This window comes from Vipera berus (genome assembly GCF_964194415.1).
Source record: "Vipera berus genome assembly, chromosome: 17".
Lineage (NCBI taxonomy): Eukaryota > Metazoa > Chordata > Lepidosauria > Squamata > Viperidae > Vipera > Vipera berus.
Window position 1 is genome coordinate 4,264,936 of NC_138220.1, and position 26,836 is coordinate 4,291,771.

The 26,836-nt window shown below is 47.7% G+C and overlaps 2 protein-coding genes across 5 annotated transcripts in view; both read left to right on the plus strand.

Annotated features, from left to right (window-relative positions):
• The window catches only part of KIF1B (kinesin family member 1B), a 78,869-nt gene extending 67,035 nt beyond the window's left edge, over positions 1-11,834 (plus strand). For all 4 annotated transcript variants that reach the window (XM_081341110.1, XM_081341113.1, XM_081341111.1 and 1 more), the window contains 12 exons: positions 55-160; positions 2,227-2,341; positions 3,498-3,631; positions 4,020-4,081; positions 4,324-4,469; positions 5,645-5,884; positions 6,084-6,155; positions 6,278-6,399; positions 6,833-6,982; positions 7,434-7,626; positions 8,427-8,545; positions 8,990-11,834. In XM_081341110.1, the coding sequence (XP_081197236.1) occupies positions 55-160; positions 2,227-2,341; positions 3,498-3,631; positions 4,020-4,081; positions 4,324-4,469; positions 5,645-5,884; positions 6,084-6,155; positions 6,278-6,399; positions 6,833-6,982; positions 7,434-7,626; positions 8,427-8,545; positions 8,990-9,032 (1,502 nt within the window). In that variant the 3' untranslated portion in view covers positions 9,033-11,834. The remainder of the gene's footprint in view (positions 1-54; positions 161-2,226; positions 2,342-3,497; positions 3,632-4,019; positions 4,082-4,323; positions 4,470-5,644; positions 5,885-6,083; positions 6,156-6,277; positions 6,400-6,832; positions 6,983-7,433; positions 7,627-8,426; positions 8,546-8,989) is intronic.
• A 1,955-nt stretch (positions 11,835-13,789) lies between these two features.
• On the plus strand, positions 13,790-25,853 carry PGD (phosphogluconate dehydrogenase). The gene is made up of 13 exons (XM_081341104.1): positions 13,790-13,933; positions 16,331-16,406; positions 17,110-17,289; positions 17,877-17,942; positions 18,723-18,841; positions 18,951-19,020; positions 19,627-19,761; positions 20,862-21,051; positions 22,636-22,766; positions 23,408-23,541; positions 24,070-24,169; positions 24,315-24,437; positions 25,529-25,853. Exons 1-13 carry the CDS (start codon positions 13,926-13,928, stop codon positions 25,646-25,648), a joined length of 1,452 nt encoding a protein of 483 aa, XP_081197230.1. The 5' UTR covers positions 13,790-13,925; the 3' UTR covers positions 25,649-25,853.
• Positions 25,854-26,836: the final 983 nt, after the last annotated feature.

The following is a 26,836-nucleotide window of genomic DNA, read 5'->3' on the forward strand; positions in this document are numbered from 1 at the left end:
GACACCGAATCAATCAGTGCTTTCCCCCCCCCCCTTCTGTCCTCTCTCCCGCAGGGCGCATCCGGAACAAAGCTGAAGTGGACGAAACGGCCGTGGACGCCGTCCTGTCACTCAACATCATCTCTGCGAAATACCTGAGGGTGTCTCACAGCTCCAACAGGTCAGAGGCGTTCCCCCCACCCCACCCCCAGCCTGGGAGCCCCCGGCTAGGGTGGACTCCAGTTCCCACACTCCCCAGACAGCCCGAGGGATGGGAATCCTGACCCATTGACAGGGGGCCCTGGATTGGGAGAGGCTTCTCCGTGCTCTGAGGATAGGATCGTTTCGAAGCAAGATTTTAGACCTGGGGGGTGTGTGGTTGGGTGGCCCTGAAGAATCTGCGACCGCGTTTCTCTGCCGAAATAAGCGCAAACTGGGTCTTCTTCGTCAAGAGCTGGGAAATGGAACAGCCGGAATACACTAAAGTCAGGCTTGTTTGACCTACAGGCCTCTGAAACGAGCCTTTTGTAATAGACAAATAGTGATATAATATTATAACCCACCACAAAGGTTTTTTTAGCGTGCACACACACACACACACACACACACAGAGACACACACACCAGGCTTCCGTCTTACGGCTGTGACGATGCCCCCTTAGATCGTGAGATCTGTGATGTGTATGATGCACGTCTCTGTGTGTGTGTGTGTTTGTGCATGTGTGTTCGTGTCCCTGCATTTTGTGCCTTTGTGTTGTCCTTTGGCTGGAAGTTTTGCTTTTTCTTCGCTGCTTTCCTTTCTCGCTTGTCCATCCACGTTTGGGCTGACTTAACGAAAGCTTTCTGTATCTCCACAGGCTCTGCCTTGATAAGGATATGCCTAGGTATTTTTCGAATTTGCTTCCTTGGCCCCCAGCGCTCCCGGCCTAGTGCACAGCCCGTTGTCCTCCCCTTTTTGCCTAATCCCAGCTTGGCGGCCGAGCGAGCAGAGTTTTCAGCCCCTCCCTCTTTGCTGCCTGGCGCCGTGACACCTCTCCTTGTTTTTTTTTGGGGGGGGATGTCTTTAAAGCCTCCCCTTCGCCCCTTTCTCAGAGGCCTGCCCAGCACGTCTTGAGAACCTTAGGGGTTTTGCAAAAAAAAAAAAAAAAGAGAGACTTTGTGACCTGAGAAGTTTGGCCAAGCATTTGAGTCTGCTAGCTAGAAGCTTTTCTGCGAGTTCAAGTCTCATATTTGTGCTTAGCTTCTTTCTTTCCTCCCCCCCCAACCACCACTCCCCTTAATTTTTACTCGTTGCTCTTTTCCCTAATCCCATCCTGAAAAATCGGGGAATGGGGGTTTTCTTCCCGGTGTGTCTTGACCCGCAATTCCCAATCTCTATCCGGTAATGTTGGCTTCTTCCTGTTTGACTCACTCTGGCTTCTGTTGTGCTCAGCCTTTGGCTCTTGCACGGTCGAAATACCATTTTAACGTCGTCCTCTCCATCTTTTCCACAAGGCAGTCAAGAGTTAAGACATCACCTTGCACCCTCTCTGCTCCCTGGTTGAAACTAGTTCAAAAAAAAAGGGGGGGGGGATTTCATTTGCTGCTGCTTCCGCTTCTCCCGGGACCCCATCCCAATCTCCCCTCCCCTCCTTTTCTGCCGTTCTTTTTGTGCAAGATTCAATTTCTTTTTTGCCCGGCAAAAGCAGGTCCATCCAGATTTGGAAGAGCTGAAAAAGCTTAGAATAGCTGTAGGGCAGGGCTGGCCCAGTCAATTCTCTTTCCTTCAGTCGGTTTGACTGGGCAAGCAGACTTTCAGAAACCAGCTAGCTTAACAAAAGCAAACCCAGGGCCTGTTCCTTGCTTGTCCACGGAAAGGTTGCCGCCATCCCTTCCCGTTCCCGTTCTTCGTTCTGAATGGCAGTCGCTCACCCTGATTCCCAAGCCAGGAGTGACACAGGAGTTAATTTGATACGGTGACACCCCCGTCGCTGGAAAAGATTGAGGTTTGCCGTTATGTCGAAGTCAGAGGGCGTCGGTAAAAAGCGAGAAAGGAATACGCTCTAAGCCAGGGGTAGGCAACCTCGGCTCTTTTGTGATTCATGGACTTCAACTCCCAGAATTCCTGAGTCAGCATAGCTGACTCAGGAATTCTGGGAGTTGAAGTCCATGAGTCGCAAAAGAGCCGAGGTTGCCTACCCCTGATGGTTGCCCAGCCATGGCTGGGCGAATCACCTCCGCATTAATATTATTATTATTTTTCCCCCAGGACTTTTTACCGCTTTGAGGCTGTCTGGGACAGCTCTCTGCACAACTCTCTTCTTTTGAACCGGGTGACCCCCTACGCTGAGAAGATCTACATGACCCTCTCGGCTTACCTGGAGGTGAGGTGGCTTCTTCTGGTCTCGAGAGCGTCAGCCTGACGGAGGTCGGACTGCTCCAGAAACAACAGGGATTCCCTGGAGGGAATCCCCCTTTCCTTAAGTCGAGGGGCTGTTTTTAAAAAATTTTTACTCTCTCGGTGCGGCCCTAATCCTAACCGCTGGGCAGCGACGCAGTGGGGTGGCAGTATAAAATTAGTAAACCCAGCCAGGGAAATGTAATGGCAGCCAACCGGACAGGGGATCTCCTTAAACGAAGCAGAATTTGAAAGCTCCGTTTTTATTTTATTTTATTTTATTTTTACAGTTTTTAAATCTAGAACTTCTGAAATGAGCCCAAAGAAACTCACTGGCCAGCGTCAAGGCCCTCGTAGTCCAGAAGGTGGACTACGGGTAGGTTATTTCTCACCAAGATATGATCACTTGTGACTGGTCTGGATTGTTGCTGAATGGCACAAAGGCGGGAAAGCAGAAAGCTAGCTGCTCAGGGATAAGAGCCTGCGACCGCTCCCTGGCGTGCTAGCTTTTTGTCTGCAGGGACTCTCTCTGGTATTCGGTTGATAAATCCCTCCCTGCATTGTGAGTGAGGACTTGAGGAACCGTTAACAGCCGGTGAAATCGATCAGACCTCAACATTTTTCCTGCTCGTTCAGAATGCTACTCGCTTCTAATTTTTGTTTTCTGCCAGAAAGCTCAAAACCAGCCGAGATTTAAGACTTTTGCCTATTTACTGAACAATCTGAAGCACTAGAGCTCTTAAGAATCAAGTATAAAGTACACATTTGGCCCCTACAAGGGACATACTTGACCTTTTAGCGTGCTATTTCCTAAGGGACAGATGTCTTTTCCTCTTCCTGTTAAGTGAGTTCATGTGATTTTGAACAGAGGGGGCGGGGGTAAACAGAGCTGGGGTGTCCCACACTGGCGATTTTTAAAACTTGTGGACTTCCAACTCTCCACGTTGGGGGATTCTGGGAGTCGGAAGTCTTAAAAGTTGCCAAAGTTGGACACTCTTGATACAGAGAATAATAAAATCTGGAGCTAGAGGTATGTGCACTCACCTCGGCTTGCGCCACACGCCTGTGCCAAAGAGAGCGACGGTGCCCCCTGTTTGCACAATTGATGGTTGGGAATGATCCAGCTGTTTCTTCCCTTCCAGCTGGATCATTGCATCCAACCGGCCGTCATCACCAAAGACATCTGCATGGTCTTCTACTCACGGGACGCCAAGATTTTGCCCCCCCGCTCGCTGCGGAGTCTCTTCGGACGTGGCTACTCTAAGTCCCCAGATTCGTAAGTCAGATCGTTCCCCCCCCCGGGGTAGTTAAGGGCCACGAGACACGTGGATTAACCTTGGCGGGCAGTCCTAGTTTGCTGTCTCTTTGGGGTCTCGCAGACCACCTCGTGAAATTTCAAAAGATGGGCTGAGTTGTTTCTTGAAATCTTCAAGCGGAGGTTTCAGGCCGACCAGAAATCGGTCAAAGATTCCTTCCTTTGAAGGAGAGCAAGTGTTCCCCTGCACACCATAAAAATATATATTTGCTATTTGACGAATTAGCTGCAGTTTGGGCCAGTGTAAGGATTCTTGAAGAGCTCAACCCTTTCCTGAGACCGCCTTGTTTTTCTCAAATTATCATCTTGGTGTTTTGTTTTGTTTTTCTGCCTCCCTCTTGGCAAGCAGCAACCGAGTAACCGGGATCTACGAGTTGAGCTTGTGCAAAATGTCGGACACCGGAAGCCCAGGTCAGAAGACGCCCCTTTTCGTGAATATGCCAAAATAGAAAAATTCCACCCTATTTTTCCCGAACCGGGTTGATTTGTTAATTTATTGCATTTCCGCCCACGGAGATTCTCAGTCATCCATGACATGTTTTTCCCAAAGATGCTTTCTCAAAAGGCCACTGGACTTCCTTTGTTCGGTTACGGAGTAGGAGGTGGCGCATTGGAAACTGACTGGACCTGAATCCGGTTTTTTAATCTTCCAGGAATGCAGAGGAGGAGACGGAAAGTCCTGGATACCTCCGTGGCTTACGTCCGAGGGGAGGAAAACCTGGCAGGGTGGAGACCCCGAGGAGACAGCCTGATCCTGGAGCACCAGTGGGAACTGGAGAAGCTGGAGCTATTGCATGAGGTGGGGGCCCAAAGGAGCAGGAAGAGGAATTTCATTTTGTTTTGTTTTGTCCCTCCCCCCCCCACCGGTGAAACGTCTCCCCGAGGCTGCCGAAGTTGTTAAACTCTCCTTCTCCCTCTTTCTGCATCTGTCCTTCCTCGCTGGGCCCCTCTCAGTCTCCCAACCAATGCTTGTTGTAGTTTGGGGTGGGGTGGGGTGCAGAGAAGGGAGATCTGTCAGAGCCCACTTCAGCCCACATCTGAAGGAAGAAGGATCCTTGGAGACGAGGTTCTCCAAGTAGGAACTTTTACTAAGAAGTAGGAGGGATGCGGTGGCTCAGTGGGTTAGGACGCTGAGCTTGTTGATCAGAAGGTCGGCAGTTTGGCGGGTCGAATTCCGAATGCCGTGTAACAGAGTGAGGGCCTGTTACGCGTCCCAGCTTCTGCCAACCTAGCAGTTCAAAAGCACGTAAAAAATGCAAGTAGAAAAATAGGGACCGCTCCGGTGGGAAGGTAACAGCGTTCTGTGCGCCTTTGGCGTCTAGTCATGCCGGCCACATGACCACGGAGACGTCCTTGGACAAGTGCTGGCTCTTTGAAACGGAGACGAGCACTGGCCCCTAGAGTCGGAAACGACTAGCACGCGTGTGCAGGGGAACCTTTACCTTTAGAAGATAGCAGGCATAATAGACAGGATCTGAGAGATCCCTTCACAGATCGACATTTTTAAAGTCTTCCCCAAGCAAACCCCACCCCTCCGTTCATTCGGTCAGTTCCGGATCAGCCAAGCTCCAGGCGGCAAGCCCCTCGTGGGACAAGGAGAAACAGAAGTCCGTTCGTAGCGGGATCAATCCCACCCCTTCACATATCATCCGGCGAAGCAACCCAGATTCCGGAGGCTCGCATCCCTCACTTTCCACCCCCTTTCCTAGCTGTCCGCAAGACAAAGAGGGGAATGCCTAGTCAGAGATTAACTGGTTCTGGTGCGATGGATAGCAGGCAGGTGGAATAAACAAAAGGTTACCTTCAAGAAAGGGTTAGGCTTGTTCCCTCCCCTCCTTGGGAAGGGCAGAATCCAGGGGAGGATGAGATTTGGGTTTTGCACAGAAGCGACCCTTAGAAACAAAACATCAAGGGATTCCGACAACATCCCGGCTTAGAAGTCAGGGAAGGGTTCTTCTTCCTCTCGCTGCCCAGGTGGAGAAGACCCGTCACTTCCTGCTGCTGCGCGAGAAGCTCGCCGACGGCCTCCCCAAGTCCCTGAGCGATTCGCTCTCCCCCAGCCAGAGCAGCAGCAGCCTCAGCACCTCCACCAGCATCTCCTCGCAGATCTCCTCCGCCACCTTTGAGAGCGCCGTCACGCCCAGCGAGAGCAGCGGCTACGACTCGGCCGACATCGAGAGCCTGGTGGAGCGGGAGAAGGAGCTCGCTACCAAGGTGCCGAGCCCGGGGCGGTGGTGGTGGTGGTGCGACGGCCGTGCGGGGTGACGGTTGCGATGATCCTGCCTCCTCCCTCACCCCCTTTCCCCCCTAATTGTGGGGTCCAGACTAGATCAGCGTTGCTAGCTGACTCTGAAGATGGGCTTCAACTATTTTGGTCCGTCGTCTCCATCCTAATCCGCCCTTTTCTTCCCAGTGCCTTCAGCTTCTTACTCATTCTTTCAACCGCGAGTTCAACCAGGTCTACAACAGCATCAGCGATTGTAAGGTAAGCCGAAGCTTTGACCCGTGGGAAACACCAGTGGTTTGTTTTTTTGTTTGTTTTCCCCCTACTCGGGGGGGGGCCTTCCTCGCAGGGCTGAGTTGAGCGTTATCGCTTCCTTCTTCCAGCTGTCCGACATCTCTCCCCTCGGGCGAGATTCTTCGGTCTCCAGCTTCAGCAGCTCCACCCTCACCCCGTCTACCACCTGCCCCTCGCTGTCCGATTCGAGGTACAACTCGGTGGATCAGAAGTGAGTGGGACCGAGTTGACGTGCCCGTATCACACACACACACACACACAAGCTCTCTCTCAGGGCTGGGAAGAAACTTGCTCTGCCCTTTCTCTCTCTCTCAGCCCTGTGTTCATCCTGGTGGATGCACGCTTTAAAAGCAAACTCTGTTTTTTTTTTTTTTGAGAGGGGGTAAGAGAAGAGCCACAGTTGAATCCAGGTTTATTAGGAGCATAGATAAGTAACCTCAACTAAGTTGGTTGTTCTGTTTCTTTTTTTTTTTTTTTTTTGATTCTGAACCAATCACGACACATTAACGAAAGGAGTCGGTGTTTTTTGTTTTTGTTTTTTTTCTGCTTTTGCAGTGCCTGATTTTAACTAACCGCATTCTCTCTTTTGGCCTGTTTTCTTGTGTGTGTGTGTGTGTGTGTGTGTGTGTGTTTTAAATCCACAGAACCCCCGAAGCGAATTCTCGGGCTTCTAGCCCTGGCCTGGAGGCAGAGTCATTCCAGTTGACCCCCCCTGCTGAACCTTCTTACTTGGCAAGAGCCGGGAAAAATGAGTTTTTGAACCTCGTGCCGGATATTGAGGAAATCCGACCTGGGTGAGAGTCTTGGAAGGAAGGTGCCATTCGCAACAGGGAGACAAATCAAGCCTCCCCCCCCCCCGTCTCTTTTGAAAATGGGTTGCTCTATCCCAGCCTCTAGAGTAGGGGGTCTTCAAACTTGGCCCTTTGATGACTTGTGGACTTCAACTCCCAGAATTCCTCAGCCAGGCCACGCCTGGGTGGTTGTTTTTTTCCCCCCTCCTACTAAAGCGGGGAGATTGCAGAGGAAGGGATGACAAGAGAGTAAACTAATGCTTGCTGGAGAATTCTGGGAGCTGAAGTCCACAAGTCATCAAAGGGCCACGTTTGAAGACCCCCCCCCCCGCTCTCGAAGGCTCTTGATTCATGCCTTTTCCTCCCACTGGGAAGGGGAGGGTCCTTCTGGTGCTGTAACCACTCAGGCTCCTTGCCCTGATGGTCATGTTCCGGGCTGGGGTTCTGTTTCTAGATCCGTGGTCTCCAAGAAAGGTTACCTTCACTTCAAGGAGCCGCTCTCCCCTTCGTGGGCCAAGCATTTTGTGGTGGTGCGCCGCCCGTACGTCTTCATCTACAATAGCGACAAAGACCCGGTGGAGAGGGGGATCATCAACCTCTCCACGGCCCAAGTGGAGTACAGCGAGGATCAGCAGGCCATGGTGAAGGTCAGTGGGCGGCTCCAGAAACTCGGAGAAGACTCCTGATCCCTAGGAAGTTGCAAAGAGACCCCCTCCTCGTCTTGGATGCAGACAGTAAAAGGAAGGACTTAAAATCAAGTCAATCAGAATAGAGTTGGGAGGGACCTTAGAGGTCTTCTAGTCCAGCCCCCCGCTCAGGCAGGAGATCTTATACCATTTCAGATAGATGGATGTCCGGTCTTTTCTTAAAAACCTCCAGTGATGGAGCAACCCACAACGTCTGGTGGCAAGCTGTTCCACCGGTTAATTGTCCTCACTGTTAGGAAGTTTCTCCTTAACTCCAGGTCGCTTCTCTCCTGGATTCGTTTCCATCCGTTGTTTCTTGTTTTGCCTTCTGGTGCTTTGGAAAATAAGTTGACCCCCACCCCTCCTCTTTGTGGCAACCTCTCAAATACCGGAATACTGCTATCACGTCCCCCGTTTTTCTTTTCTTTGGACTAGCCATACCCAATTCCTCAACCGTTCACCATATGCTTAAAATGCCGGCATGTATATAAAGACTCTAAAGACTGAACGTTGAAATAATAAGGATATGTATCAGCCAAAAATCATTGATAAATGTAAGAATTTTTTTTATTTAATTGATTTAAGAAGAATCGTACTCGTTTAAACAGGAGACAGTAAACGCTAAGGGGAAAAGAGAGGAAAGATTTTGTACTAAAGATACTTGTATGTCGTTGTATTATCGATTAACCCAGCCGCCAGGCGGCTTTTCAAATACTTACAATGTAAAATTAGAAAACCTTGTTTTCTTTTTTGCATTTTAGACCCCAAACACCTTTGCCGTCTGTACCAGACACCGAGGCGTCCTCCTTCAAGCCCTCAACGACAAAGACATGAGCGACTGGCTGTACGCCTTCAACCCCCTTCTTGCTGGCACGATACGGTAAGAGGGACACGCTGGGGCCGATGGGTCTTTTTTTTGTGGGCCCGTGGCCTCTGCAGACGCTAGCAGAACAAGCGCGCAGGCAGGGGGGAAACCATCGCAAACCTGGTTAAAATCCCGAAATGGTATAGCGTGCATCCACAGCCCTGCTGGGAAAAGGGGACTGGGAAGGCACGTGCACGCGTGTGCGTGCGTGCGCGTGCGCGTAAATTTCAGGTCTGTTAAGGAAAACGGGCGGACGTGTTTCCTTCGAGAGGAAGTGTTGGAAAACTGGCGAGAAGCGAGGGCACCGGTTAGGAAGAAAGGGACCTTCATCGGCAAAAGAGGAAGTTTTTTAAAAAAAAAGCCTTGTCACTGGGTCCTGCTGGCTAGGATAGACGCAGTCCGTGTGGTTGTGTGGTTTTCGTTGCACTGAGTTGCTTTCCTCCTCTTTTTCTTCCGCAGGTCCAAACATGCCCGAAGGCTCTCCGGACAACTGAAGTACTGAAGTCCCTCGGGAATTCTCACGCATTTTTTTTTTTATTTATTTTCTCCCCAATCCATCTTTGGCTATAGATAAAACCTCCCCCTCTCATTTTCTCTGTGATACTTGAGTCGGTGGCTCTCTTTCCTTGTGTTTAATTAACCCTGTGGCTTAACTTGGCTGACTTCCAGCACTTTCCCACATTCTCTCTCTCTTTCTCTCTCTCTCTTTCTCTCCCTCCTTCCCTTTTTTCCCCCCTAAAAAAAACACGATTCTAATGATTTTCCTTTTTAAGTGTTGAAAACACTATTCATCGCATGTGGCCAAACCGAAGAAGACATGACGGGAGGGGGAGGGGGGAAAATGTGGGTGGGTGAGCGGGGTGGAAAGGGAGGGGGTTTCATATTTATATATGCACGACTTTTTTTTCTTTTTTAAAAGAAAACTCCCCACCCCCTCCCCAAAATTTGGGCCCTTGGTTCCTCACCCCCCCAAAGTGATGTCGCCTGTCCTGCTCTGTGTGTTTTGTCTCCGTGTCTGGATGTCGAGAGTTTGATTTTTCGTCTTGGGGAGGAAAAATAACCAGACTTGGTGTTTCTCCAGGAAAGACCCCTGCCCCTTAATTTTCTTTCTTTTTTTTTTTTTAGCGCTTGGGCAGCCACGGGCCCAGAAGGAGCCTGGGCAATTCTGTCCAGAGAAAAGAGAGAAAACCTGATTTTCCCTCGCCAAAAAAACCAAACCAACCCCAGGCGTGCAGTTGAATTTTTGCATTCGCCCCGTTGCATAGATAGGTGTGGGGTGTAGCTTTCTCCCCCACCCCCCCATCTTTAGATCAATGGCTTAGTGAGACCCCTTGGCTGGAGGCCCTGGGGAGGGGGTCTTTTCCATGTAGGGTGGGGAATACTCTTTTAATTCTGCCGTGGAATTCCACAGAGTTTGCCGTGACGTAGAGTCAGGACGATTTTCTGAGCATTTTCTGGGGAATTCTGGGAGTTGAAGTCCACAGGTCTTAAAAGCGGCCGAGTTTGGACACACACACACACACACACACACACACCCGTCCCCCTCTGGCTTAAAGCAAAGGACCTTGGCTCCTGAAACGAGGCATAGTTCTGCATTTGGCTTGATTGTTTTGGGTTTGTTGCACTAAAAGCGAGTCTTAACAATGGGACTCTCAGCTCTGTGATGACACTACACAACAGCCAAACTGCAAGGCTGGCAGCTGAGGAGCCAAGTTGGGGGGGCGGAGGAGAGGAGGGACGCATTTTGCAGTGACTTTAAGGACGAGTTAATTTATTAGTATTATTATTATTATTATTACTTTTGTGCACAACAAAAGACACAGTCTAGTTTTGTGGAAATAAAATGGGGAGAATCTGTCCGGAGCCAGAAAAGGGAATTTTTCTGGCAATAAGGTGTCTACGCTAAAATTAACATTTTGGTCTTGTTCTGTTTGTTTGTTGAGCTTTGGAACAAAGCTGGTTGGAAAATTTGCTCTGGGAAAACTGCACCGTATATCACAAGAATGACATATAGGGCTCTATCGGAGCCTTAAGGGGTCAGAAGGGCACAGCGTAGGCCACAGGTTACACAAACGCACCACCTCACCTTGGGCCAATCTTTACGTGAGCAAAAGATTCAGTGGAAGCCTTAAGCTGCCTTCCGTCGCTTATTTTAGATGCTCTGGATCCGCTTGTCCGGCGGATGACTTAAAATTGACCTAGGGGAATTAAGATTATTTTTGGTTTATTTGGCCTTTGGAAGCCCTTCATCCAATCTGGGGGGTGGGGGCTCCCTTTTTCAAAATTAACCAGCTCTGGCTCTTGCAAAGCCGAGAAAGAAACGCCATCTCTGTGCTTCGCTTTAAGATAATAATAATAATAATAATCTGAATTTCAGCAGACAGAAGCCGGATCTAGAAAGCTTTCAACAGCCGACAGGACCTAGAGCCAGCCAGCTCTTTGGGCCGCTGTCTGGAGCTGCAGGCCGCTGCCACGGGCCAGCGAACCCTCTGCGCACGCCCTGCGGCTCCATGCAAGGACCGTTGACATCTTTGCAGTCCGCAGTTAAGGAAATGATAGAAGTTGAAGCTGAGGATGTGGCCCTAATTGTGATCTGAGAAACATCTGCGCCAGGGGTCTTCAAAACCTGGCCCTTTTATGACTTGTGGACTTCAACTCCCAGAATTCCTCAGCCAGCGTTGCAACGCTGGCTGAGGAGTTCTGGGAGTTGAAGTCCACAAGTCATAAAAGGGCCACGTTTGAAGACTCCTGATCTACTCCTTCCGTTCATTCGGAGCCAGTTGATTCATCCTTTCATTTACATCGATCGATTGATCGATCTTTGCAAAAGAGCAGATTTTAATTCTTCTGCCTGGTTCCCCCTTGGTCATTAAATTATCTTAAATTAAAAAGGGCTGCCAAGCAACCAAGAGAATTCCTGGAGATGTTTTTCCGAGCAAAGATGTTTTTCCTTTCTTCCGCTTTTGTTTTAACCCGGTGGCACTACAGGGATTATTTAATTTGTATTTTTTTTCCTTCTAAACGGAGGTGTCTTTGTGCTCACTTTCTTTGTACATAAACCTCAACCTTCCTTGTTCTCTTCTCCTTCCGTTATGTTCCGTCACGGATTTAATCCTGTGTCTGCACAGGCATCACACGGTACAGGTTATTTCCCATTCCGTTCGCCTCATTTTATTTTATTTTTAAATTTCTTAACATGCTGCTTTGAATAACAGGGGAATATTTAAAAATAATAATAACCTTTGCTGCTTGAAGATTCCTTGAATGTATCCGAAACAAGACCTCAGTTTGTCCCGGGGGGGGGGGGAAACAATAATCCACTATCGTTCCTCCTTCCTCGTTGGTGGCTAGCAGTTTACATTTTTTTGTTTAAAAAAAAAACTGCCAGGAATGTATTTCATGCTGTGCTTCCTCACTAGCCCTGGGGAAGGGGAGAGGGGACAGGAAGGGAAATTTCAGTTTTGGCTCCAAAGGCCACTTCGGCACTGGGTTCAAATCCATCCAGGCACAGCCAAAGAAGCCGCCTGCTTTAGACCGGCCAAGGTGAGAAAGCTGGTCTAAAGTTTTGGAAGTTTTGTAAAACAACGATTGAGTCTCTTCTGCTCCCTGGAGCAGCATCGGTGGAATTCCAACCTGTTTGCCACACACACCTAGCCCGATTCCTTATTTATTGATTACCTAAATCAGGGGCTTCCAACCTTGGCCGCTTAAAAGTGGCCAAGGGTGGACATCCCTGTCCCAAATCCTTTGTGCTTTGCAGTTTGCCTCTTGTTAGGATCGACTGTACATTTGCAGATGTATTTTATTTTTTATTTTTTTAAACAGGGACCTGCCACATACACTCCCTCCCCACTAATTTGCTGCTCAACTGAAGTGGCCTTTTGGACCCAATTCTCCAAATTTTTCGTTGGGAACCGATCTCATCCCCCCGGTGGAAGGAATCCATTCGAAACCTTTGGGACCTCACAATTAATTTTTCTCTGCTCCTTTTGATTCCTTTTTCCCCCTTCCCCCCCTCTCCCCCCCATCCCCGGCAACCCATGTTTTATTTTGTAAATATAACTGATGTTTTGGAGCTTGGGTATACAAACTGTAAATAGACTTCATGTATTTGTACTAATTTGGAACCATTTTGCTGTATAGCCTTTAGGTGTGCAATGCAGATACTCTTAATCTAACACTTGTGTCCGGTAACTGCACCACTGAACTGTTAAGTGAGCAAGGTGGAAAACAATAAAGATACAACTAGCCTATGAGCAAAGGGTGGGCTTGTTTTGTATTGTCTTGTTTCCTTTCAAAGGCATTGGAGGGTGGGGGGGGGGTTGCTACCTTTTGAATGTGATCCCTGGGAGTACGCTGGCTGAGGAATTCTGGGAGTCAAAGTCCACAAGTCTTAAAAAGTGGCCAAAGTTGAGGACCCCCTGCCCCAGGAGACAGAATGCACCAAGGAAAAGGAAAACAAAGCCACGGGAGGCAATATGGTTTGTGCCACCCTGAATTGAGGCTGGGGGAAAAAATGAGACTTTAGGAGTTGGTGTATTTCTCCTTTTTCCAAGGAGACAGTTTAAAGTGTGTGTGGGGGGGTAGGCCATGGCAGCCAAAACCAAGGAAAAGCCACTATTAAGGTCAGTGGAGATTGCAGGGTCACGCTTGTCCCAAAGGTGCTTTTTTTTCAAGAGGCAGTAACTGGATTTTTTGTGTGTGTTTGGTGTTGGTTTTTTTTTTTTTGAAGACGTCTCGCTTCTCATCCAAGAAGCTTCTCCTATTCCCACCTTCCAAATTATGAGAGATGGATGGTAGGTGAAAAGGGTAATTAGACAGATGGGGGGGTTGGATTAGTAGGGAGAAAGCTATTGCACAGACAGGTTAAATGTAACAGACAGGACGATTTATTCAGAACCCCAAGATTTAGGAGCTTTTGAGCCGATCGCGGGCCGCCCGATGGCTTTCCGAAGAGAAAGCAAAGGGAGACGAGGCCTGCCTGTTTCCAGCGGTAGGGAGAAGGCCAAAAAAAAAAAAAAAGCAGGATACACCCGCCGCGCGGACCCCTTTCACTTCCCCGGGAGAAGGCAGCATTCCGGCGCAGCAACGCAGGGACGTGACGCGCATCGCAAATCCAACCCGCTTCCGGGTTCTCATTCATTCATTCATCCATCCCTTCATTGATTGGCGCGTGGACCGCCTTTCCCCGCCCCAGGGGAGGCGGCTCCGGCGAGGGATGGGGCGAAGGTGAGCCGATGCCGGGCCCTCCTTCTCTTCCTCGCCACGGACGCTTCCGCCCAGCCCCTTTCGCGAGAGAGGGAGGGAGGCCAGCCCGCGCCGCCTTTAAAGGGCGAGGCGCCCCGGAGCCGCGGCCCAGACCGAGATCAGCAGCCTTTCTCCGCCCGCCGTCGCCATGGCCGAGTAAGTCGCGCTCGCTTCGCCCAAGTCTTTGATAGTGGTGATGGTGGGGGGGCGTGAAGAAGACCCCCCCCTTCCATCTCCCCAGACATGCGCAGAGACGCCGCCTTCGCTAACGCGCGCCTTTACGCACCGAGCCGGGTCCGGGAGGAGGAGGAGGGGAGGGGGTCGCGGGGTGGAAAGAAGGCGGGGCGGCGCTCAGCACATGCCCAGAGACCCCCTCCTCTAGGCGCTTCGGAGCCTCGCAGGCGCTCCCGGGACGAAAGAACAACGCCGAACCCTCGCCGAGTTTTCCCCTCACCCCTACAACAAGCCGGCGCAGCGCTCGCTTGGACGCGCGTGGAAAAAAAGGCGCTCCGTCTGGAGGCTTTTCCCCGTCCCTTCTTCCCACCCACCCCGCCGGCGCTTCAGAAAGAACCAGACGGAGCCAAGGACGCGGGTGTTGTAGCGTGTTATTGGGTCTGGAAGTCGGGGCGAGGCTCCTGGGCAGCCGCCTCAGCACTCTGGGCCGGTGCCGTCTTCGCCTCAGACTTCTGGGGTGGGCAGTGACATCTGCGGTGACTTCGCCTCCTTTGTTTCCCCCGCTTGAGGGGGGCTATTTTGCCCCAGATTTCTGGGGTGAGCAGTGACTTTTCCCCTCAGTGACTCAGCTTGCTTCGTTCCCCGCTTGAGGGGCGCTACTTTGCCCCGGATTTCTGGGGTGAGCAGTGACTTTTTTCCCCTCAGTGACTCAGCCTGCTTCGTTCCCCCTTCTTTCTTCCTGGCTTCCTTCTTCTGTCTTGCTCCTTCCCTTCTTTCTTCCTTCCTTCCTTCCTCCTCGCAGCCGATGCTCTGAGCCGGGTCTCAGCTGGGGTCCCCCTTATATACCATTGCCCCCAACCTCCCCTCTCACCCGATAGGTGGTTCAATTTGGGGCTCCTTTCATTGGCTCCCCTTCCAGCCTGCTTCTCCCCCTCGACAGTTTCCCATTGGCTGAGATAAAGCCAACTTTCAAATGTATCATTCAATGTAAAAAAAAAGCGGGGGGGGGGGGGGGAGGAGAAGCTGTCAAATTAATAAATTTACCTCAGGCCCACACAAGATTGCCGGCCAAATCTTGGTTTGGCTCAGATACTAAAGAGAAACTCTGGTTTGGCCGGGCTTGGGACATGTGAGGGTTCAACCAGGATAGGTCATCAACCATGGTTTGGATAGGTTGGTGATGTGGGTGTTAAGTTGAGGCCTGTTCAGCAAACCTAGTTAACCTGAGGCGGGGTGGGGGGGAAATGGTGGCCAGGATCGGTAAGAATGGAGAGAAACGGAGAAGGAATTATTTTAGAGGAAACTCAAGTTTCCTCATAGAATTAGGGAATCACGGTGGGCCAGGGATCATTGCGTGTAAAAAGCCAGGATCAAGTTAGGAATCTCTTTTAAGAACATGATTTCAAACAGTGAACCTGTGGAACTTGTTGCCACAAGAAACTGTAATGGCTGCTCCCTGGAATGGGCTGGCCTCTGCCAGTTTGCAAAGAGAGATATGGATCTCTTCCACCAGAGCCCAGAGATGTGGAGCTGGCCTTGTGAAAACCCACATCCATTTTTCAACCAATTCACCCAGAGGTATGGGTAGGCAGGCCTCTGGATTAAATCAGTTTTAAAGCGGGGGTAGGCATAGGAAAGGTATACAAATTAAATTAATAATAAAAATTAATAAAGTTCTTTCACACAAAAAATAATATTTTCCTGGTTTTCTGAACTCAAAAAGACCGATAGTTTACGCCCTGCAAATAATCTCTTTGACCTCAGGGAAGTTAAAAGAATTCCTCCCTGCAAATTTGTTTTTTTTTCCCCCCATCACTTCCTTGATTTCCCAAGCTGACTGAAGTTTGGTTCTCTTTCTTCCTTGGCACTTCAAGCTGGGTGCCAGGGCTGAAGAGAGAGGGAAACGGACTGGATTAAGAAATCCTATTTACTTCCTGATTCTTCTTTGAGGCTAGAGGCTGTCGCAACCCATCTCCGCCTTTTGGAGATGTGAGCGTTTAGCAAAGCTGACTTGCATCCTTCTGAGTTTGAACTGCTTCTTATGGGTATTCTAATTATTTTTTTTTACCTCTGATGCAACTCAGTTGGTTTGGCCTAGTGTGCTTTTTTTTTGTTGCCTCCCTTATTGCAACATCCACATAGGATGGATATGTCCTATTTGGGCACCTTGCAAAAAAGATAATTTATGAATAATTTGCTACTGATTCTAGTGCTGCTACTTTTCTTTCCTTTGTAGCCGGGCTTGCTTGCTTGAGTAACCTAAGGACATTTCACAAGCTGCCTGCCACAGAGGGACGAGATCTCTTTTTTTTGGAACCACATTTGCCATCTGAACATTATTTTTCTACACTTCTTTCTTTCTTTCTTTCTTTTTTGCAGAGCAGATATTGCCTTGATTGGCTTGGCTGTCATGGGTCAGAATCTCATCCTCAATATGAACGATCACGGTTTTGTGGTGAGTAAACCTTTGAGTTGCAAAGATTTGGTGTAAAATAACCTGTGAGAGGCAGAAACTGGACATCCCTTGCGTCAGATGTCTGAAACGTGGCTTCAAGAATTTGTTGTGATACATTCCACCACAGGTTATATTCTTTTATTTTTAAAAAATCTTTTTTTCTGTTAATTGTAGCTTTTCGACCTTGATTTTAGGCATCGGGTAGCATCGTTAACGGTCAGATGAAAGACTATAAGCTGTGAAAATAATCAGCCTCCTATTGGCTTTAGAATAAACAGGATGCTATTCAAGAAACACAAAGAGGAAAGCCTTAAAAAGAGATTTCTCTCATTCTCTTGTCTTGGAACGTTTATCTGTAAAGTGTAACTTGACTCACTTCCTTGAGCTCTCTCCTCCATCAGGTCCTTCTGCAGCTCAGCCCCCAGTGTGATTGTGACGCAGAGGGCACTAATCATGCAAAAAAGCAATGGTTTTATTGCTGTGTAACTCCTCAGTAAATACAATTCAGCAAATGAGCAATATTTTATTTTTTTATTTTTTTGCCAGGGGAAAAGGAAGATAGAAAAATGCAGTCGGATCGCTCAGGAAAGCCGTTCCTGGTCTGCAACCAGAAAGCAGGGGAAAAAGCAAAAGCTTTTTAAATAGCTGCAATTGCTGAAGTTTTTGGCTTTCCCCCCCCCCCCAACTTTCTTTCATTGCTCAGGTATGCGCTTTTAACCGGACGGTCTCCAAAGTGGACGATTTCCTTGCGAACGAGGCCAAGGGCACCAAAGTGATTGGAGCGCACTCCTTGGAGGAAATGGTCTCAAAGCTGAAAAAACCCCGCCGTGTCATGATGCTGGTCAAGGCCGGAAGCGCCGTGGATGACTTCATCAACAAGTTGGTAAGGAAATTAGCCTGAGATGCCAGCTGCCCCAGTTGCAACGCTGGGTTTGGGCTCGATCTGGCTAGCAAATAAAACACGAGCTATTTAGCGCTGGCCGGAAGAGGCTGCGTGGACAGCCAACTGGCACCGGCGATTGTGGCTCGTGTTACACCTATTACACCACCTTCCTCTTCTCGTAACGCTGCTCCATTATAACAACGAGGGGGGTCCAAAACCTTCCGTCGCTAAGCGAGATATTTTTGATGTGAGTTTAGCCCCATTTTTACAACCTGTCTTTCCCCAGTTCTTAAATGAATCGCTGCAGTTTTTAAAGTTAGCAGCACCATTGTTTCTTTTTTTTGTTTCTTGGTGCTTTGCATTTTAGCTTTTCTTAAAATGAAAAGATTGTTCAACTTGGTTGGGCGAGATGAAAAGCACAGACGTTTCACGACACAACAGGACCTCGGGCTTGGAGTGGAACCTCCATAGTCCGAGGCACTACAGCTGTACACCAGGGGTTACTGAATCGGCAGCGGTGGGAACTTCCTGCTTCTATGACATGTCTTTGGGCTGATGCACAGAAATGTCCTTGTTTTTGTTTTCAGGTGCCGCTGCTTTCTCGTGGGGATATCATTATTGATGGAGGAAATTCGGAATACAAAGATACTACGGTAGGTGCCTGCTAGCCAATTTGTCTTCCATGCATTTTGTGGGGGGGAAAAGTCTTCTCAGGAATGATCCTGTGTTCTGGGCTAGTCTCACTTGAAAAATACCAAATTGTTTAGAATCCCCTTTTGTTGGAACAGCTTTGAGGCCACTAAGCCAAGCTCGGGAAATTCAATATACCCATGGTGGCGAAGCTATGGCACGAGTGCCACAGGTGGCACGCAGAGCCCTCTCTGTGGGCACGCGTGCCGTCGCCCCAGTCCTACCTAGGCCTTCAGCTGGGTTTTATAAAACCTTTTTGCTTTAGGCTTCTGCCACCGAGTACAAAAAAAAAAGGTTCAATCAATCAATTTCAACTTCTCGCGGGGAAAAAAAAAGTTCTCGCAAAGTTGGAATTGATTGATTGAACTTTTTAGTCCCACCCAGTCTGCCGTTACCACTGCAGCCACACCCGCCCAAAGGGCACCCGATGATACGTAAGTGGGTTTTGGGTTGCAGTTTGGGCACTCGCTCTCTAAAAGGTTCGCCGTCGCTGCAATATACGCTTGGCATTTCCTCTGCTTATTTTTTTGCTGTTTTAGAAAAGTTTCTTTTCCTTAAGCCCAACGGATTTTGAGGAACGTGGGGGATCTCATCTTTCCCCATTTCAGAAAGGAAGTTTATAAAAAGAGAAATGCCCCCTCCTTGAATTAGAAAAGTTAAACTCATTTTCTCCTTGCAATCTTTTTTTTTCCTTTCTCGTTTTCTCTTCCCCCCCCCTTTTTTTTACCCCCCCTCGCTTTTAGAGACGCTGCAAGGAGCTCAAGGAAAAAGGAATCCTCTTTGTGGGGAGTGGAGTAAGTGGGGGTGAAGAAGGAGCCCGTTACGGACCCTCCCTTATGCCAGGTGGAGCAAAAGAAGCCTGGTACGTATTTCAGACCGTTGGGATAACTATTCCTTCGTTGTTTGTCTTAATTAAGGCTGGCAGGAATTGGGTGCACTTTGCTAACACCTGTCCGATTCTTCCTTTGCAGGCCTCACATCAAGACAATATTTCAGAGTATCGCAGCCAAAGTAGGAACGGGCGAACCTTGTTGTGACTGGGTGAGTCTTCCTACCAGTACCTTCAAATTTCATACAGCTTTTTTTTTACAGCCCTCTCCGGTTTACAGAGTCAGCATATTGCCCCCCCCCATCCCATCCCAAAAATCTGGCTCCTCATTTTAAGACTTTGGAAAGGATGGGAAGGCGAGTGTCAATGTTTGCAGCATCGGAACCATGACACTGAGTCAAATCTCGAGCCGGTCAAGATCGAACTGCCGGCTGTGGGCAGAGTTTAGCCTGCAATCCTGCATTCTAACCACCGCATCGCCAAGTTAAAGCAGAACTTTTGTCAGCTCACCTCTTTTTCTTCCTTCCTTCCTTCCTTCCTTCCTTCCTTCCTTCCTTCCTTCCTTTCTTTCTTTCTTTCTTTCTTTCTTTCTTTCTTCAGCTGAGTTGCATTTTTACAAGGATGGCGATGCTGGCTGAAAAAGGTGTTGGGGGGAAAGATTCCAGTTTGGTTAAGTGGCATTTATGCATGGCTGGTGCTCTGGAGAGTTTTATCCACTTCTTAAAACGTGTGCCTTCTTCATGAGCAAATCCTGAACTGGGTAAAAAAAATAAATATTGTGCCCTCTGACGCGCTTCTTTCTTCGTCTTGTCTGACAGGTGGGCGATGAAGGGGCTGGCCATTTTGTGAAGATGGTACATAACGGGATTGAGTACGGTGACATGCAGCTGATCTGTGAGGCTTACCACCTGATGAAGGACGTGCTGGCCATGGACCACGACGAGATGTCCCAGGTGAGTCAAGACAACCGTTGAGTAAGGAGCAAGGAGGGTTGTAAAGTCTAAATGACGTGGAGAGAGGAAACGATGTGGCTTGGTGAGTAACATGGGTAGTATGTGCCTTCCTAGGTAGGCCACAAAAGAGAAAGCGCAACCAGTTGGGCTAATTGAGTTTATTCTAAGGCCGCATTAGCAGAACCTTGCAAATCCGAAATCGCAAATCTGACAGGCTGACGACTTAAGAGGCTTTTCTTTTTCACTCCATTATGCAGCGGACGGCTACGGCCTCTCTTCTCTGATCTGACCCCTAGGCAGCAGTGTCTCCGTCCGCTACCCCCCCACCCCCCCCAACTTGGTACTAGAAAGGAAGGAGGGCTAAATGGAAAAGGGATGGAAGGAAGAAAGGAAAGATAAATGGAGGGGAGAATAAATGGAGGGGGAGGGAGGGAGGGAAGAAAGGAAAGAAAGAAAGAAGGGATGGAAAGAAAGATTGTATATGATCATAGGTAAAGGTTCCCCCGCACACGCGTGCTAGTCGTTTCCGACTCTAGGGGCCGGCGCTCATCTCCGTTTCAAAGCCAAAGAGCCAGCGCTTGTCCGAGGACGTCTCCGTGGTCATGTGGCTGGCATGACTAGACGCCAAAGGCGCACGGAACGCTGTTCCCTTCCCACCGGTGTGGTCCCTATTTTTCTACTTGCATTTTTACGTGCTTTCGAACTGCTAGGTTGGCAGGAGCTGGGACACGTAACAGGCGCTCACTCTGTTACACGGCACTCAGGATTCGACCCGCCAAACTGCCGACCTTCTGATCAACAAGCTCAGCGTCCTAACCCACTGAGCCACCGCGTCCCATTTTTACGATCATAGACCAGCATATAACAGAATAAAAGAGTCGGAAGGGACCTTGGAGGTCTCCTTGTCCAATCCCCCACCTCCATATTTCTATAGTAGCTTAATTGATTGATCATGGCCCCATCTAGATTTAGATACCCATTTAGATACCTCTTCTAAATTGGGCCATATAGTTTCCACAAAAGCCCTGGCCCTGGAAGTTTCCTTGGGCCCAGCCAATGCAGGACTGATTCTCCCTCTCACCCCTTCTTTTTCCCCCCAGGTATTTCAGGAGTGGAATAAGACCGAGCTGGATTCCTTCCTGATTGAAATCACAGCGGACATCTTGAAATTCCGCGACGCCGATGGAAAACACTTGCTTCCTAAAATCAGGGACAGCGCCGGGCAGAAAGGAACAGGAAAATGGACAGCAATTTCTGCCTTGGAATACGGTGTTCCGGTTACTCTTATAGGTAACGTACTTTTTGCTGTACATCTGCTGTTTTGCAGGTCTCTCGTGCAGTTCGGGGAGATTCCTATGAACTTTTAAATCTTCCTCTGATTAACACTGCAGCCTTCTTTTCCTTTTGGGGGACACGCTCAATATTTGGGGGGCTTCATTCGGTTTCTTTCTCTTCCCCCCCCCCCCGCCCTCATCAAAATACTTCCAAAATAATTCTGGCTTGCTTGAGAAGGGAATGCTGTATTTTGGAGAGATTGAGCTGCCAAAAAGGTGAATTTCTACTGTCTTTTTTTTTCCTGTTTGTTATCAGCATGACTTGCAAGTTCCTGAAAGGTGCTGATTCATCCTTCCTCAGCAAAGAAGCCAGGGGAGGGAATTAATGTGCCTGACACAAAAGAATATAAATCTGCAGGATTTTTTTTTAAATTTCTGATCTAGGGAGATGGAAGGACACGTTTACGCATTGGATCCTGAATTGACCCCTTATGTTGATGCACCAGAGAGGGTAGGGGGGGGAATTGTAAATCCCCACAAAAGACTAAGCCAATGAAAGCTAACAATATTGAGCTCAACCTGGAAGAGCTGACTTAGCTTTTTAAATGAGGTGGTTGAGCCAGTGCTGTAAACAGGTGGTCCCCAAGCTTTTTTTTTTTTTTTTGGCACCAGGGACCGGTTTCATGGAAGACAATTTTTCCATGGACTGGGAGTAGGTGGGAAGGAGGACTACACAACTTCGATCCCACACATGCACAGTTTCGCTTCCCGCTGCTCACCTCCAGCTGTGCAGCCCAGTTCCTAACAGGCCGTGGATCTGTACTGGTCCCCAGCCTGGTGGTTGGGGACCCCTGGCGTAAACCATCCTTTTTCTGTGTATCTTTTAACCGGAAGCTATGATTAATTCTAGATGTATAAGAAAGATCAAGCTAGGTTTTATTTCCCTTTTGCTGCAACAACCTAGCTGCAAGTGTCTTTTTCAAGAGCCAACTGGACTTAACTTGTTTTTCTTTGCAGTTGTTTCGCTTCTCATCCAAGAAGCTTCTTCAGCTCTGACTGGATGGTGAGGAATGGGAGGATTTATACTGCTTTCAGACTGCTGGTCATTTGCACCACTCAGGTGACCCCCTTGGACACAGACAAACCTCCAAGTGGCCTCAACGACTCTCTCAAAGAATGCAAGTGACCAGCTGTCTGCAAGGAGTATAAATCCTTCCATTCCCCACCATCCGGTCGGAACTGAAGAAGCTTCCCGGATGAGAAGCGAAACCTCTTCAAGGAAAAAACAAGAATGTCCAGTTGCCTCCTGGAAAAAAAAACACCTTTGGGACAACATAGCTGCAAATGAACCTGAAAATAACTCTGGGTTTTAGCAAGAAAGCACATTTGTTGTCGTTTGTATTATCTGGCCCAGTTGCACTTCCAATTTCTTTTAATGCTGTTCCTTTGTAGAGTAATTTGAGTTTGTTGTTGTTGTTGTTGTTTTTGAAATGCAGCTCTGTTCTGTTTGGAATTGCCTTTGGTGCATGCCGTGGAGTTTCTGGTCTTTAGCTTGGAGTGGCCGGAGATAATTTGGAATTTTTTGTTTTTCCTTCAAAAGGAGAGGCTGTTTTTGCCCGGTGTTTGTCTTCGCTCAAGGATGAAAGGATGCAAGCCAGCAAACTCCTGAGTGGTCCCAAAGCGCAGGCGTTTAGTGGGAATAAGGCAGCGTTTCTGGAGGACATTCGTAAAGTGAGTGCACGGCTTTGCCCATCAGAGGACCTGATCCCTCGCTGGAGCCTTGGTATTTTATCAAAGTGGGTGTAAGAAGGACTTGGGCTGGATCACAAACCAGACTAAGCTTTCTTAATGTGGCTTTCTCCATAACTCATTGATTCCATAATACACTGGAAAATTAGGCATATTTTATCTCAGCTGCACAACTCTGGAGGACCACAAGGTGGTGGTAACTAGATGTTTCTACAGCTCTCTGCTGCCATCTAGTGGTCAGCCGAAGTGTGGATTGTAATCTGAAGGGCGTCCTATTGAGAAAAGCTTGTCTGGTCTGTGAATCAGCAAGTTGTTTTGTTTCATAGAACAAATCCGAAGACACCCCAGACCCAACTTTTGCAGGGTTTCCTTCCTAAATCTTGGTTTGCCACCACTCTGAATCATAAGATGACTAGTTTCTGGTTTTTTTTAATTCAGCATAACTTGTGCGCTTATCTATTTATTTTTTAGTGAGATGTGCAAACCGTTCAGTGATGGCTTGCTTAGCCAACTGTGGTTACTCAGAATGAAAAGTCCTTCATTTTGGTTAGGGATCATCGTGGTTTAAAACACGATAATATTGTGCACGCATGCCGTTCTCTTAACTCGTGTCCTTCACGTAGGCCCTCTACGCTTCCAAGATCATCTCCTATGCCCAGGGCTTCATGTTGCTGAGGCAAGCCGCCAAGGAATTTGGCTGGACCCTAAATTATGGCGGGATTGCATTAATGTGGCGTGGAGGTTGCATCATCAGAAGGTAAGCCATAAACAGGAAACAGATTGGAAAGATGGATTCTGGTCAGACATTCTGGAAATATTGTGAAGATGGTGCCAACATCTTTCCACAAGGGTTAAAGAAAAGCAAAATGCTGTCGTGTGCGAGTGGGTGGCAATATAAGTAAAAAAGATTAAAGATTCTTTCTGAAAAATATCTGCTTTCAAAATTCTAAACCCCTTAAAAGCTGTCAAAATATTCTTAAACTATGAATACTATTTATATCGGTTGAGAACCCAGAAAGGAATATAGGCAAATCCAGGAACAGATTTTATTATAATATACACAGTAGTGGGTTTTTTAAAAAAAAAAAATTAGCGCAGCCTCGTTCCTTATAGTCCCGAATAAACCTGAATTCTGAGAAAATGTTTCTAGATCAAAACAGAATGGATTCTTTCTGTATTCTTTAGGGCCCCCCCAACCGAAATTAAATTCCTCACCTGTATTAAATTCCTCACCTGTATATTTCTGAAAGGCTATTATTATTTTTAATATCTCTCTCCTGGGCAGTGTTTTCTTGGGCAAAATTAAAGAAGCTTTTGACCGATCCCCCGATCTACAAAATTTACTCCTAGATGTCTTTTTTAAGACGGCAGTGGAGAATTGTCAGGTAAGGTAACTTCATGAAGACTTTTCTGGCTGGGAGTTCTGGGACTTGAAAGTGGCAGAGATTGAGAAACACCGGCCTAGAGATAAGAGACCAGGAATCTTGTCCAGAAAATTAATTTTCCTGCACCTTTTTGCCTTTTCGCAAGGACTCGTGGCGACGTACAGTTAGCACTGGGGTCCAGGTGGGAATCCCGATGCCCTGCTTCACCACAGCACTAGCGTTTTATGATGGATACAGACATGGCACTTTGCCTGCTAACCTGATTCAGGTGAGTAACTTATGCATGGAGTCCGATCTTAAACTTGCTTTGATTCCTAGTTTTTTTTCCTGTCCACTGCTTGTTAGCAGTTGAATCCTAGCTGAAGTCTGGTTCTCACTAGAAGTGTAATTATATTTTGGGAGATTTTGTTTTCTTTGTAGTGTATCTTTGTGGGAGTGGAATGGAATGGAGTGGAGTGGAGTGGAGTGGAGTAGAATAGAATAGAATGTGGAAAGAATAGAATATGGAAAGGATATGGAAAGAATAGAATATATTCTATTCTGTTCTGTTCTATTCTATTCTATTCTTTCCATATTCTATTTTCCATATTCTATTCAATAGAATATGGAAAATAGAATGGAATGGAATGGAATAGAATAGAATAGAATAGAATAGAATAGAATAGAATAGAATAGAATAGAATAGATGGAAGGGACCTTGGAGATCTTCTAGTCTAACCCCCTGCTCAGACAGGAAACCCTATACCATTTCAGACAAATGGTTGTCCAGTCTCTTCTTAAAAACTTTCAGTGTTGGAACACCCAAACTTCTGGAGGCAGGTTGTTCCACTGGTTAATTGTTCTAACTGTCAGGAAGTTTCTCCTTAGTTCCAAGTTGCTTCTCTCCTTGATCGAGTTTCCATCCGTTGCTTCTCATCCTGCCTTTGGGCGCTTTGAAGAACAGCTTGACTCCCTCTTCTTTGGGGCAGCCCCTGAGATACTGGAACGCTGCTGTCATGTCATCCCTAGTCCTCCTTTTCATTAAACTAGATATCCCCAATTAATTGCTATCCTAAAGAAAAGGGGGCGGGAAAACGGTAAAAAGTCTCTTCTAGAAGCCATAATAGCACAGCAAACCTAGAACTCCATTTGGGAAAGCTGCATAAACCATAGAGCGTTCTGGGACTTCAATTCCCAGAATTCCTTAACCAACTCAGAATTCTGGGAACAGGAATCAGCCTCTTGGAAGCCACCATGTGGTCAACTTGGCTTGCAAGAGTGGTTGTGTGCATGCAGTCTTGATCAGTATTCGTTCTTTAGTCGTGACCTTCCAGGTTTCGAGTTGTCACCTCAAAATGTTGTGCTTTCTTCTCCTCTTAGGCTCAGAGGGATTATTTTGGTGCCCACACCTACGAACTGTTGTCAAAACCGGGCGAATTCGTTCACACCAACTGGACGGGGCACGGGGGCAGCGTCTCCTCTTCGGCTTATAACGCCTAAGCGACAGAAAACCCCACGAGAACTACATAGAAGAGAAGTCTGCACACCTTGGGGCATTTCTCTAATGTCCAGTCTTAGTTTTTATTTTCTATTTTTCTGTGTGTGTCTGTGTGTGTGTGTCAAGAGTTTCTTATTATGGTGTCTTGTGCAAAAGCCAGAATAAAATCGATGGAATAAACGTGAAAAATTCTGCTGAAATAAAACGCTCGTTCATCTTCGCTTTTTTTAATCCCTTGCTTGGATAAAAACAGCTTTGAGACTGTAGCAATTTGGAAGAAGGCCTTGTGGTACCGAAGCAAGAGTTAAAGCTGGGCAAAGGGGCAGGGATGATGGGGTTTGTAGTTAGCCTTTTTGTAATTAGCCCCTCCAGCACTGGCTGGCTTCATTTATTAGCATATCCGTTTATTAGCATATCAATTACCCTATCGGATCCTTTTATCTGGACTACAGCTCCCCGTTTATTGCCAGTGGTGGCCCAGGATGATGGGACATGTAGTGTTACCCCTATTTTCCTTGGATGGGATCATGCAAGGAAACTTAAAAAATAGGAATCAGGTTTCTTGAAAGAAACTAATACTAATAAAAATGATTACTACTATTCTTAATAGTAACACGCTTGGGATAAACACATGCCCATCGTCTAACAAAAACGTGAAAAAATAATTAAAAAGAATAAATTAAAAAGAAAACAAACCCTCAAAGGGCAGGCTCCATGGGCCACGAGGTTTTTACCTGCCTTCAGCTTTTCTATCTCCTTTTTTTGATTGCTGATCCCACGAAAAGGCATTTTTTGACTTCATCGAAGGAGACTGGCAAGAGGCTATTATTATTCCGAGAGCAAATTTGGAAAAAGGATTTTTTTTAAAAAAAATAATAATAATAAGCAAAAGCAAATTGAATTATTTTTATTTTTATTTTAGGTACTTCCGTGTTCGGAATTAGGGGGGTTGGACTAGAGGACCTCTTAGGTCCCTCCCGAATCTGTCACTCTATTGCCTGTTATTACACTTGTTATTTTCATTTTATTCCCATTTCGCGTCGTTCTCAAGCCAGCTCGGACCCTTTGCCGTCCCCTCGCCCTACCCCAACCCCGCCCCGCTGCTCTCCACAGCGGGACCACGAGCCCCATCATCCTCCCTCCTCACGGATGGGGCTTGTAGTCCGACACTTGAAAGCGCCGGGCGGGAG